General features: G+C 47.7%; 1 protein-coding gene across 2 annotated transcripts; it reads left to right on the top strand.

Moving 5' to 3' along the window:
* Positions 1-2,871: 2,871 nt before the first annotated feature.
* armc2 (armadillo repeat containing 2) lies at positions 2,872-13,624 on the top strand. Of its 2 annotated transcripts, none has more exons than XM_057017787.1 (19): positions 2,872-3,278; positions 4,118-4,385; positions 4,460-4,532; positions 4,700-4,862; positions 4,957-5,035; positions 7,010-7,077; positions 7,595-7,702; positions 8,254-8,435; positions 8,545-8,647; positions 8,847-9,061; positions 9,480-9,625; positions 10,141-10,240; positions 10,942-11,614; positions 11,809-11,931; positions 12,023-12,136; positions 12,320-12,452; positions 12,970-13,124; positions 13,263-13,435; positions 13,569-13,624. In XM_057017787.1, exons 2-18 carry the CDS (start codon positions 4,177-4,179, stop codon positions 13,400-13,402), a joined length of 2,784 nt encoding a protein of 927 aa, XP_056873767.1. In that variant the 5' UTR covers positions 2,872-3,278; positions 4,118-4,176; the 3' UTR covers positions 13,403-13,435; positions 13,569-13,624. The 2 variants fall into 2 exon arrangements, with proteins under 2 accessions (XP_056873767.1, XP_056873768.1); XM_057017788.1 differs by having other exon boundaries at positions 2,876-3,278; positions 10,942-11,218.
* Positions 13,625-13,626: the final 2 nt, after the last annotated feature.

The raw sequence follows: 13,626 nt of genomic DNA, 5'->3' as shown, positions 1-13,626 counted from the left end.
TGGCACAAAATGAACAAAGTCATTGGAGTTAGAAGAAGGTTGTGATCTTGTTCACTAGCCAAAAGACACTCACACACAATCAGGAAGGAGTGACCCTGAAAAACACACTTGAGCCTGAACAAGAACATGTAAAAGAGCGATGCAGGATCAGGCGGCCTTCATCAGCCCCCGTTTGTACAATAGCCTATTGTGAGGTACTGAACGACCTTAATGTTCAGCTGATAAATTGGATTTTTTTTTTTATTACAAAGAATTCCTGCCCACACACTTTCTACATAAGAGCGTGGTCAGATGAAGTGTGCCGAGTGGAACCAGAATGAAGGACAAGTCTGAATCTGAACATGTTTCTAGCTGCAAGTCACCAGGTAAATTTTGTTTCATCCTATTAGTGACTTGAAATCTATCCCTTAAAGACAGGTTAGCAAACAGGAAGTAGCAAGTAAAACATTTCACAGGGGTTTGGGAAAAGAGTTACCAGTTAATCAGCTCTGAAATAAACTTAGATGCCATTATTGTAGCACAAAAGCTCCCACATGCTTTTTTTCCCACGTTTTTTCCACGCTACGTAAACATATACTTACTACTGTAGCTGCTATGTTTATATATAGTTGAATCTGCTGTTTTCATGTCCCTACAGGACTTTCGAGGGCTGGCAAAAAACACTCACGTGTGTACAATAAGAGTGTGGGAGATATTTTAGTTTCCAAGCACATTAAGCCATGACTGATAAGATGGCAACTGTCCGCCCTGCACTTCTGCTTCATTTGACCAGAGCGGAGCAACACGTTAGACCAGGATGACTTCAACCAGTGGCAGGGAGAATTATAGCAGCGACAAAATGTACGATTTGATAGACAGTCAGTGCTCATGAAGTGCCGTAAGTTTGCAAAATAGAGTTACAGAGCACAAAATATGCAGGGCAAACTTTGCTCCGTCCTTCCTGTCAGACACAGCCCTCCTCATCACCATTACGCTGCAAGAAAGAAGATCCTGATTCATCTTAAATGAACAAAAGCCGAATCTGCACTGCGATGCAGCTTTAAAGTTAGGAGTCAGACCCTTTCCTGTCGGAATGTACAAGTCTTTCAAAACCGTACAAAAGCTGCTGACTAAGAGCAAAACCAGAGGACTCATTTCTAATTTCTCTCTGTACTAACTTTGACTTGCTGCGTCGTTAAAAAAAACTTGACTCAGGTGGTTGCTGACGTCATTGCTGTAAAGAGTGACTAAAGATAAGACGTCTGACTCAAAGTGTTACAAATCAGTTTATTAAACCAGATCGGGGTGTGTGTGTGTGTGTGTGTGTGTGTGTGTGTGTGTGTGTGTGTGTGTGTGTGTGTGTGTGTGTGTGTGTGTGCATGTGTGTGTGTGTGTGTCACACACAGTTTAATAGGCTGTGTGGAGTTTGCCACATTTACTCACTGAATGGTGATGAGAGTGGGGACTGAAGGAGCCGCTGTCCTGACAGCATCACTCTAAGGTGCTGTTGGGAGATGAAGCTAGTTGCCAAGGAGACACTGCACCTTCAAGCACTAATCCACTCATTCATTCATGTGGCGTTAGCAGCCCTGATCAGAGCACTGTCAAGGTACTGTGAACGCCACTGCGCGGGACTCTGCAGCACCTGACATGAGCGTCTGTCTACAGCCTCTTGCCGCTCTGATCTGCTTTGACCCCTCAGACATATAGGACATGTTCAACTGTGATCAAAGTCAATCCACTACTTTAAATATTGGTGCCGACTGTCCTGTCAGCGTGTTTCTCCCTCCCTTGGCGACAATGAGAGCGTGGAGACCATCTTTCTCCTCCCATTGGCTGCTAAGCTCCACAGTGTTGCCCTGTGATTGGACCTGGCCAGCATGCACTCTAAGCCAATCAAGTTCCCTGTATCCATGAGACTGAAGCATGTAATTCTATTTAAATCCAACGAAAGACTCGTAAGGTCATTCAGATGTATATTTCAGTATGTAAAAGGGGGGAAAGGTTTTCGAGTGGACAAACCTGCAAATCTGAGTGCCGTTAGAGGTGGTCGACCCATTACAGAGACCAACAGCAAGGCTGGTTATGGGTCGTGGGAGCGGGCTGCTACTGGTCTTCCACTGAGCAGGAATGTTGTCGCATAAGCCAGCTCGGACGGCGACAGAGGTTTCGCTCACGCTGATAATAAGAGCGTAAGTCGGTGGCCATTTTGTGTCCGTGCGTTTTCTTATCTTTTTGTTTTTTTTTAAAATGTACGTTCTGTGAAGAGAAAATGGTGGACACAGCTGCGTATCAGGTGGAAACGGTTTATGAGAGGCGATAAAAATGGAATAGAAGCTGGTTCAGGAACACGTTAGTGCTTAAATCCAGCCTTTCCTGAAATATGACATTTTGCAGATTCTTGTTTTAATAAAATTACAGCGTTATTGTAATGTGATGGGTTTTGTTTTTGTGTTTTTTTGTGAATGTATATACTGTACAGTCGCATTGCTTTTTTCTTTCAATTGATTACGCAACTTTCTTGCAATTATTGTATAAAATCTCCAGTATATTGCTGTGATTTTAAAGTTTAAATAAAGACAATTGAAGGTAGATGTAGGTATTTGCAGTCTATATGATTTTGTCACTGACTCAAAGAGACCTTTAAAAAAAACGAATAAACTTCAAATGTTGTTTTATTTTATTGCTCATGGGCATTGTTGGGCATTTTCAAGATGTTTCATCTTGTTTAAGAAAAAAATGAAGACATTAAACACCACTCTGTTGTTCTAAATTTTGAAGATGTGCTTTGTTTTACATCATAAAGTCACAAGTATGCATGACTATCTTCTCCGGGCCTTATTGCTTCCGTAAGATGTAGTTGGTACTATTTGGGCCTCCCGGGCCACCGTACTAGACAGGGGTACTACGTTTGCTAACTTTGGCCTTATTCTGTTTACTCTGTTTGTGTCAGGTCGTTTTGTCCTTTGGTTTTTCTTTCCTCTGTTACCAGATTTAAACTGAGCGTGTTTGTTTAACTCTCTTTGAGATCTACGTGTCCAAAAACGCTGTTGCGTTTCTTGTCTGTTGGGTTTGTCAGCCTCATTTCCTCATTAAACGCGCGTGCCTGCAAGAACTCGCGAGACTGCCATTGAGAAGCTCGTGCACGGGACAATCGTTCGGGTTCTTACAACTTCATTTTTTACCCATCTTTTAAACCTTTCTTTAAACGTCATGATTGGTTTGCTTTGTCTTCGGAAGGACGTTGTAACATCGAGAATCTCCACTACCAGACGCGGCACATTTTAGCCCGTTTAAAGGTAAGTTTTCTCGTTTTGTTAAGGATTACCGGTGAGTTCCTTCATACTAATACGGTTTATATTGTGTCAAAGTTTGTGTGGGATTATGTCTTTACGCTAGTAGACACCCTTTTTAAATAAAAAAAAATCAGCATAAATTCTTTATCTAATTAAATTTCCGGCTAATTACTTTCTTGAGTTTGTTTGTTTGCTTTCTGCTTCTGCCGCGTCACGTTGCCATGGCTACCAGCCGTGAACGCGCATATGAACCTCGACAGTCCACCGGGGTGGAAGCCTGCGAGGAGAGCTGGGGCCACAAGTGGGCCACATTTACACCAATATCGCCAATAAAACATTTGGAGTGAAACACTTTTAATGTTTTGCGCGCCACTAAAATGCTGTAAATTGGTCTCTTTTTCTTTTTTGCCTCTGCTGAGGAGGTCGTTGGTCTGCTGTGAATGAAATAAATGGAAAAGTTATGAATGGATATTAAGGAGGCTTTCAGGAAATGTTGACAATGGGCCATGCTTGATGATCACACGTTGGTGATGTTCTGGATGCTGAGGGAATGGGACTGTTGTCCTTCCAAAGATCAAATTACACAGCAACCTACTATGTTATGTAACCTTATATTACTACAGTATGGGTGGACATGACCTACTTGGCAGAGGTCTGCACTCTGCCGGTGCTTTTTTGTCATTTACTGTGCTCAGTGAATGATAAATTAATTGGCAAAAATACAATCCATCATCACAGTATACAATACTGTTTATTTCTGATGTGTAGACGTTTTAAAGCTACTCGGTGTTAATTATCGACTCTCGTTTCAATCAATCGGCTGCCATTTTTATTCTCCTCAGGTTTTCTACATCTGTATCCCATCGTTTGAGTTTGACTTTTCAACACCTCATTGGTCAGAATGGCTTCTCTAGAGAGGAAGCAACAGTTTTGCAGCCTGATCACGCAGCAGCGCAACCCTCTGATTAGAACAAGTGCAGAAATTGTAAGTGAAGCCAGACGGTCCCTGCGTGTCCGGTCCACCCAGCGACCATTTACCCCAGCGATTGCAACCAGGGAGCTTTTTGGAAACAAAGATTGCATGAAAAAAAGGCCTCCGTCGACCTTTAGGTTCGTAACACACTTTGTCAACTAAATGGATTCAAAGTCAACACTGAGTAATGTGACATTTTGAATATCTGCAGCCTTCATGCTTGTGATTTTGAAGCTCCCGAGTCCAGACCGGCCTCAGCTGTTCGCCTTTCCAGACTAGAACATGTAAGTTCTCTGCGATTGTTGACCACCATAAAAGCATTTGCATCTGTGTGAAATATTCAAAGAATTTGCACGTCTGAGAGACGCACTTCTGTTTGATTGTTCTGCTTGTTCCCCTGGTTGCAGCATTTTCACCGGGATTTGCTGCTAATGTGTTTGTCTCCTGACAGAAACCAAAGCTCCCAGTGCCGTGCAGTGAGGAAGATCAGTTCAAGGCCTTTCCGAAGCCTCCCGCTGAACCAGAGGAAGTGAAGAACCAATTGGCAGGGGCACGGCTCTCCCTCCGCAGGGCTGGCTCGCTCGCTCTGCTCCCTCTAGAAAGGCAAACAAATGGTATGCACACAAATTGAAATTGTTGCTAGGTCAAACACGTTGTAACGTATGTTGACGCTGTAAAGACGCGCTGTTGTTTCTCACCCTCCATCAGCTGAACGGCAGCTCAGACCTGACAGGACCGGCCACAGGGGTCCCCACAATGCCCGTCCACGCAGAGCAGTGAGTGAAAGGTGCGTTGTCGCTCCCATCACTTTCTCCATCATGACCCCCCCCCCTTAAATCCCTCTTCTTGACCGGAGTGACGGGACCACAATGAGAGCAAGATTTACAGGCACGCCGAGCTGGCAGGGGAAGCCATTACTAGATGGAGCTAATTGTGCTGCTTATTATCCTTCTCGATCTCCTCCTCCCGCTTCCCTTTGCCCTAGTTTGTCACGTTGGGTTTCTAATGTTTTTTTGTTCCTGTTTTGGTCCTCAGGTTTCCACACTAGTGGGAGTAGAAGATTAAATCAGGAAATAACCAAGAGGCTCCAACCATTCTAATTGTTTTTGTTTCATGTTTTTACTTTACTAAAAAAATGAAATTCCTGATTAACATTTTAGAATTGTGCAGCTTCAGACTGAATAATTGTAGTTGTTATTTGAACCAATTGGATCATTACTGCTTATATGTTACAGGTCAAAGCTACATTTGCCAACCCCGTCTTCCTTAATGGCTGAAATATGCATATACGAACGTATCCAGACTGGGAAAACGTATAAAGAGCTGCGGCACATTCTTCAACTTTAAAGCCCCTTTGAAGTGACACGTTGTTGGCAGGCCCTCCCCTCACGGACGCGCCCTCGTGTGTCATATCTGTCACGTGTCAGCTTTTACACCTTCTCTGTGCGGAGAAGCTGAAAGCTCCACGTTTTCCTGCCGACCTCAGCAGCCGCACGTCAGCGAGAGTGGCACAATTCCAGGCGCGAGGTCGAGGGCTGTCGTTGCAATTCATCCGCCTATTGATTGGGTGGGCGGCTGGGGCTGCAAGGGGGGGGGGCGACCATAAAACACTTTTACAGGAAACCTGGGCTGACAGCTCCAACTCTTCTTGCTGCTGACAAATTTATGAGATTCGGTTCGGCGTGTGATTTGGGAGGAAAGAATTAAAGACCTTTCAGTTGTTAATTGTCCGGTTAGACCTTTCACTCTACTGTTCATTAGTGTGTGGCTGAACTACTGAGTCTGCTCAGGGTCTGAGAAATAGTCCAGCGCGTAAGATTATTACGATTTGGATTAGATCAAAAGATTGTAGGATTAGACATCCACTAGCTTCTTTTTCTCCAATAAGATGGGGCTTTATAGCCCCAAATGGTTCTCTATTAGATTTGGGTGCCCATCTGGGTAAAGCTGGCAGCGGTCTCGTGTTGTGACTGCAGCGACGCCAGTAGCCTGGCCGAAGACAAGGATGAGGTCATGTCCCAGAGAATGCAGTATTACACAAAGAGGCCTTATTATCAGGCTCTTAATCCTATCATCCAGAGCCAAAGCCCCCTCTGTGACATTCACTGCAGCATGTATCTGCCAGCAGTTTCTGCTTCATGAGCCTTGTGCGCCACCTCCCACTGGTCACTAAGTCAAAGTGAACTCAGCGGTGCTCTTCCACACAATGCACTTACTGTATGATAACACAGTGTGATAGTTCCCTTTCCCAGTCTTTCTACAAGTCATTACGATCTCACTTGTTGCATAGGAGTTACCTTGTCTCCTCCTGTGATGTTTCATATAAATTATTGTTGCATTACTTCATCATCTTTGCGTTTTGAGGGGACACAAATACAGTGAGATGCAGGCCTGACGAGGAGTGTGTTCTGCACAGAGACAACCACAGCGACGAAGCATAAACTGGACCGCCTGCAAAGATGAAGTCTTATTTGTTAAGGAAGAACTAAAAGAAATGTCAACGCAGATGTAAACGCGTAAATTTAAGGCAGATATAAAAACGCACAACAGCTATTGCAGAAAGATCCCGGCCTCTGCGGCGAGAGTGCCACCCAGTGGTTGTTTATAGAAATGCAGGCTTGATCAGTCCAAAAAATAACCCTTTACATTTGATTGTGTTTGAATCTCCGAATCATAGATTGACTATTCCACCAGAGAGCTTCATGTTCTAATCTGTAAATCGGAATATAACCTGAAACCTGCTGCTTTTGTGTTCCAACAGAAGAATGGTGTCAGTCGGCGATGACTCGGGAGTCAGACCCACAGAAGGCAGATCAGGAGGGAGCACAGGTTTGTCCAGTTACAACACTGCTTTCGCCTTCACTCCATCCACTCCGTTACCTTAAGTGGTCATTTTGGTACCCAAAAAGATGCAGATGACTCTGTTATTGCACCATGGTAGAGCCCGATGGTACACCTCTGTGTCGGTGTTAAACCTTGATGAGGATGTTGTTAGGGACCTAATTTAAACTATGACATGCAGACAACCAAAAACAGAGAGCCGCGGGGATGTGGGTGCATCTCCCTGCATCACAGCACAGAGGCGAGACTCAAATGTTGGGTCATATGTGTGATATTTGAGCATCTGCTCACATTTGCACACAGCAAGGACTCACATTTCCATCCCACATGCACCCATTCACGTGCCCTCGTTCAGATCAGTGTAGAAACAAATCAAAGGAAGTGCAGCCTGTGACATTTCATTGTGGCATCACGTTTCCTGCTGCTTTATTTAGAGACCGTGAACTTCTGAACCTGGTCTGCAGCCACCGCTCATCGCTGCTGCTGTTCTCTCTGCACATTATAGAGCGGCGGGATCACGACGCATGCACGAGTGTGCGGGAGGATGCACAGTCATTGGTGTGGAATTACACCATCACTCCTATTCTGCAAAAACTGGAGAGCGTGTCTGCAGGTAATGTGTGCAAAGATTGAGGGGAAAACAGCCCCAAACATGAGAAGCACAAGAGTTTAGCTGCTCCCTCTGGATTATGCAGAGCAAACTCATTACAGCCTGCTTGTAAAGTCGTGGCGCAATGATGGGTGTGAAACTGCAACCAGCCGTTTCTGGAGCGGTTCAAACTTATTTATACAATGAATAATGTAATTCTTTATTTAACCTCTGAAACAAGGAACAGGTACCACCCTTCCTCCACGTCAAGCTTGTTCCTTTGCTGCCTGTTTCTCTGTGTTTGATCATAAAAACTGCATCCTCGGAAAGGAAGAGGGAAGCTTTTTTTTGTCCATACTGCCAACTAACTTATTATCGATGTAACGAACATCTGTTTTGTAGGTGAGTGCAGGGAAATTGCACATGCATGCCACAAAACACCCAAATCAACGTGCACACGCGTCTATATGGGCCCCGGCCTGCCAACACGCTCGGGGAACGTTTGCTTTGTGGATGTTGGACATGTGGAATCAGGGTTTTCTGACTTCATCAAGGCCCTTCTCCTGCGATGACAGGCTCTGAGGCCTCTGTGGACCGCCTCTGCGACCTGTGCGACCGTCTCCACAGCGCCCTGGAAGGAGCAGACATGCTCGGCCGGAGCTGCAAGAGGAGGTCGGCGATACTTCGAACGCTGTTCCGCCTCATTGACGCCGACTCTGCTCGGCTCAGCCTGCGCATCGCCGAGCTCTGCCTCGCTGTGAGTTTCCTGTGTGTGGGTGTCTGCTGCTAGGTCCCTGGGCCATGTGGACAGCCTGGGAGCCTAAATATAGAATTAAAATGCAGGTTTTTTATGCTTTTCCCTGCAGCTGGCTGTCAGTGGAAACAACCTGCTCAACATCTGTAAACTGGTCTTCCAGATTAGCCGCAGTGAAAGCAACGACGTCCTCTTCCAGAGAAACTCCATCATTGGTGAACACAGCTCTGGTTGTACTTGTGGACGTTTGGACGTTTCTACTGTCAGTTTTCTTTGTCTGCTAATCAAGTTGCTCTGAGACCAGAGAATCCTCCGCCGCCATGGGATGATTTCTTTTTCTTCTTTTTAATTTGGTGCCATTTTGTGTGTCTCCTATACTGATATTATTATCTGAGCTCTCTGTGCTCTCTCCAGAGAGTTTCCTGGCTGTCTTGACCAACGAGGACGTGTCTACGTCTGGAGAAGCGCTATTGTACTGCGCTGGGGCTCTGAAGTTCCTGTCAGGAAACAGCAGCATGGTCAAACTCCTGCTGGACAACGGCTGCATTGCTGTGAGCCAGAAGCTGATCCGGAGGCTCTGCACAGCAGAAAAGGACAGCTTCACCATGGCGGGACACATACTTGTCCAGGTATGTTGCCATTTTAGTAAAAAGGGCACTTTATTGTGGCTAGATGCTACTTAGCATCAGTTGTATGTGAGCAAAACGCAAAGATGCAAATTTCAATTGCTTTGGTGTAATTTTTAAAATATTCTCAGTTCATGATAATCAGAGAGCAGGGAAATAGACGGAAACGTGGCTTCCAAGAACTTCCACCGCTGCTGTACATTGGAATTACTGTTTCCTTTTGTTCTGGAATGATTTATGTCCCGACTGAATAGTTTCCGGTCACCCTGTTGTGCGGTTTCCTCTTCGGGCCTGCAGGCAGCGTTAATGAGCGCGTCACTACCGTAGTGGTTCACACACCCTCTAGCAAAAAGGCCACCAGTATGTAGTTATGCACTTTTTTAATCCGCTTCCCCTCATCTTGACCTTTGACCCCACGTAGCTGACGGCGGCCCTGAGGAACCTCGCCGATCACCCTGACGCCCGTCCAGTCTTCGTCTCCTGCGGCATATTCTCAGATCTCTGTCTTGTGTTGCGCCTTCACAGCCAGGACCAGAACATCTGCACCAATATTTCAAGAGTATGCAGGTATCGCCTCACTGCCCTAAGGTCTCAGGTTTGAATCCCACTCAGGGCCTGTCCATCTGGCGTTTATGGGTTCTCTCCGGTGTCCTTGCACAGACCATAAACGTGCACATTAGATTGATTGGGGAGTCTAAATGCCCCCCAGGTGTAAGAGTGTGAGCCACTGTATTTGTCAAGGGTGGATTCTTGCCTCTCTCCCAGTGGCTGCAGACACAGACTCCAGTTTGAACTGATGTAAACCCACTAAACTCCCTACTGCTTCCTCTCTGCAGTTTTATTGCTGCATCTTTCAGAACAAATCATCATTTTAGTCACGCTGGATTTTAGCACAAAGTGCTAAAACTTCAACCTGAGCTGAAGAATTTTGAGCTTTATTGATGGCTGGTTTTTTTAATTTCTTCTTTTGAATGAAGAAATATCGCAGCTCTGGCCTCCATGTTCCTTTGCCCTGTTGAATCCATGTTTTCATACCCAGCCATTTGGAGAGGTTGCTGTTCATCTTCTCCTGTCTCCCTCAGTAAACTCTCCTCTTACTCGGAGTGCCGCCACGCTCTGGCCAACACCCCCGACTGCTTCCCACTATTTTTAGAAGTGATGAGCAAACATCGGCAAAGACAGGTGAGCCCAGCAGCCTCCTCTTGCTTGTGTAAACCGTCTCCATCAGAAGTGAGTAGGAGCTCGGTCAGCAGCCCCCCTCCAGCATGTTTACCCTCAGAGCGGGCTGGTGGTGTCCATCCCTCCTTTTCTGCTCTGCTTTTGTTTATTTCCACATTTAACCACCCTGAGAAGGGCTAAATAGGACTGAGCTGATTATGGAGGCAACGCACCGTTAAAGTTGGAATAAAACGTGTCGAACGTCTCCTCGTGCTTGAGAGATTCATTCTGAATTGAGTGCACAGGTGATTACTGACGGGGATGATTGGAGGAATATTCCTGAAAACAGAGCCCACTTTCCAGACAGGATGTACAAAGAGGGAGGGGGTGGGTAGTAGAAGGAGGAGGAGATAATCACACACGCCTGAGGTTCCTGAGTAGATCACGTTGACTGGACAGGCTGATATGTGCAGTTAGTGCTGGGACAGCCTGTCCTGCATCACATGCTCATCTTCCCTTCTTGGCTTCCCCGCACCTGATTTTGAGCCAGCGGAGTCGGGATCCAAGGACGACGCAGGTGGGCTCAAACCTGTTTGTTGGGGCTGTTTATTTGGACTCTCATATGCGTCCCGCTGCCTATTTTGACACGTTCTCATCATGTTTACAATGAAAGCGAAGATTCAGTCTAACAAGGGACCACTGTATCCTCTCCTGCTGTCTCACAGGACCTCATAGTGCGCTTTCTCTTCACCCTCGGTAACCTCACCGCCAGCGTGGAGGCTTCTCGGCAGCAGCTATTTGAGTGCACGGGCTGCGCGGGCGTGCTCCTGCAGCTGTACGACCGCTACCAGCGCAGAGGCGGCGCGGCGGCGCGTGCAGCGGAGGACGAGGACGTGCTGGTGAAGCTGCTCAGGGTGCTGGCCAACATGTGCATCCACCCGGCCGTGGGTCCAGCTCTGGCTGCCAGCGAGGCCTGCGTGGAGCTGCTGCTGGAGACGCTCGGTGAGCGCCGTCCAGCGCTCAGCGCGCCAGATCGGCAGCATCGCAGGATGTGGAGCTCTGGAATGTTTACCTTTTTACAGTTTGCGCGCAGTAAATTTCTAACCACTTCCTTTGCGTTCAGAACAATTTGTGTGTTCACGCCATCGCCGGCTTTCCTCTGCGCTCACCTCGATACGGCACATCCTCTTTTGCTTGACTTGAACAGTCTATCCGGGACGCCTCGCTGCATGCGCAGGATGTTCTGTCACATGGCGCCATCGACTTGTGAAATTCTCCCCTGCGGTTCAAAGGTTTCAGGACGGGTTGAGCTGAGGCCCAGGTGTCTGCAAAAGCTCTCGCTCGCTTCCCACGCGTCCCACACGACCGTTGAGCAGCAGAAATTGAAGCCCCTAAAAGGTCAAGTTGGTTAAAAACAAGGTTCAGAGAGCTCGTGGGCGACCCGGCATCTTCCCTCAGAAAGAGAATGCGCTGCTTCGCGGCCCAGTGTCGGCCCAGAGGAGCTCCGTCTGAGCTCCTGAACATCGCTGAGATACACATTCACCTGCTTTTTAATGCTGAATTAACAATATCGCGCTGTGTTGTGGTTTCAGCCCTGAGGTCTGTGAGGGAAAGTGAGGAGCTGGTGGTGAACGCCGCCGCCACCATCAACAATCTGTCATTCTACCAGGCGGAAGGTTCCGCTCTCGACCGGAGTCGCCTCGCAGTCGCCAAGCGTAAGACCGGCAGGCTGTCACTCCGTCGGATCCGTCTGTGCGTCTGTGTCTCTCCTCTGATCCCCGCTCTGCCGATTCTCTCCAACGCCAGTGATGATGCAGCTGCTGCTCAGCGCCAGTATGGACGCCGTGCTTGAGGCCACCCGCGTGTTTGGGAACTTGTCCCAGTCCAAGGATGTACGCAGCGTCATCATGCAGCACAAAGGTGAAACAGACGCACGCCTCCTGCTGCGGCCCGGCGTGCGGTGTTTGGGCTGAGCCCGTCTGCAAGGCTGCGGTCTGTGTAAACATGGCCGCCCACCGTGGCCGCGTCGGCCCGCTTATCTCGGCGCTGCGTCGCCTTTCTCTGCCCCCTCCTGCTATCATCCTGCTCTGTTCTCTCCCCCAGCGCACCGGTTTGTGGTGGCATTGCTCGACTCAGAGAGCACAGAGATGTGTTACTCCGCCTGCGGCGTCCTCACGAACCTGTCTCTGGACTCGGCGGCCCGGGTCAGGCTTTCACGGGAGGGGGCCGTCGCCAAGTAAGCACCCGTGTTCTCAGCTAATCAGTGTAGAAGAGACAGTGGGAAAGAAGACGGTGTGGAAATGAGGAGACGGCCTTTTCCTTCTCTAATGCCACTCAGCTCCCGCGCGTCCATCACTTAGTTGCCCCCCCCCGGAAACATGTCGTCTTGCATTATTATTGTTGGCTGATTCTGACAGCCGTAACCACAACAACTGCTGACTTGAAGCAGATGCTAACAGTTGACTCGCTCGCATTACCCGCCCACAGAGGGAAGATGAAATTACAGATCTGTGGCAGCCGCCGTATGTGTTTAACACATAGCAACAGACAATATTTTCTGTATTACATTATCCCCTTTCTCTCTCTCTCTCACACACACACACACACACACACACACGCACACACAGTCTTCTTTCAGGTCACTGAAGTGGAGCTAATACCTTCAATCCTGCCCGTCATGTGAATCCCTCTCACTCAAGTGTGTGTGTGTGTGTGTGTGTGTGGTGTGTGTGTGTGTGTGTGTGTGTGATCAGGCTTGTGGACTGCCTCATACACTTAGGAGCAGGTGATTGGCAGCTGGCGGGCCAGGTATGTCAGGCATTGTGCAACATGATCGGCGGCGGCTCAGAGAAGCTGCTGGACACGAAGGAGAGAGACTCGCTGCTGCGGATCCTCGGGACATTCCGAGGTGGGTCATCCAGTCCGGGCCGGGCGTCACGCTGGGATGAACGTGCTTGTTGTCACATCACGATTCCCACTGAAACATAACACTGGGTCTGAGGGCTGGAAGGTGCTGCAACCTCTTGGTCTCCTCTTCATCCTGCAGATAAAGAGGAGGTCCTCTGCTGGATGGAACATGGAGACAGGAGGGACCACTTGGCCTGCTGGGAGCTAGAATTCCTGCCTGTGGCTCAAAGACTGATGACGTTTCTCCAGCGTGACGCTGTTGTGGAAACCTGTATATGAGTGTTGAGCTCCATGGTTTAACCCCTGGCCCAGGTGTGTTTTGTTTTTGTGCCGTATTTATGCAGCTTAACCCCAGTGAGAAACACAAGGATAAACCTCAGTTATTTACATATTTTCATGTTCTGTTCTGAAGCTTTAGTGTTGTAAATGTAATTTTATACAACAGACGACTCACCTGGAAAACCTTCTGGATGATGTGCAGTGAAACAGCCGAGTGGAAAACA

This window comes from Takifugu flavidus, chromosome 19 (assembly GCF_003711565.1).
Source record: "Takifugu flavidus isolate HTHZ2018 chromosome 19, ASM371156v2, whole genome shotgun sequence".
Taxonomy (NCBI): Eukaryota; Metazoa; Chordata; class Actinopteri; order Tetraodontiformes; family Tetraodontidae; genus Takifugu; species Takifugu flavidus.
Note: the sequence above shows the minus strand (reverse complement) of the source record. Positions and strands in the feature narration are given on the sequence as shown.

Excerpts from the sequence above, each read along its gene's own strand:
- armc2 (XM_057017787.1), top strand. The coding sequence starts at position 4,177 with ATGGCTTCTCTAGAGAGGAAGCAACAGTTTTGCAGCCTGATCACGCAG. Across the intron at positions 11,932-12,022 it reads TCGCCTCGCAGTCGCCAAGC|TGATGATGCAGCTGCTGCTC; the intron begins GTAAGACCGGCA and ends CTCCAACGCCAG. Across the intron at positions 12,453-12,969 it reads CGGGAGGGGGCCGTCGCCAA|GCTTGTGGACTGCCTCATAC; the intron begins GTAAGCACCCGT and ends GTGTGTGATCAG.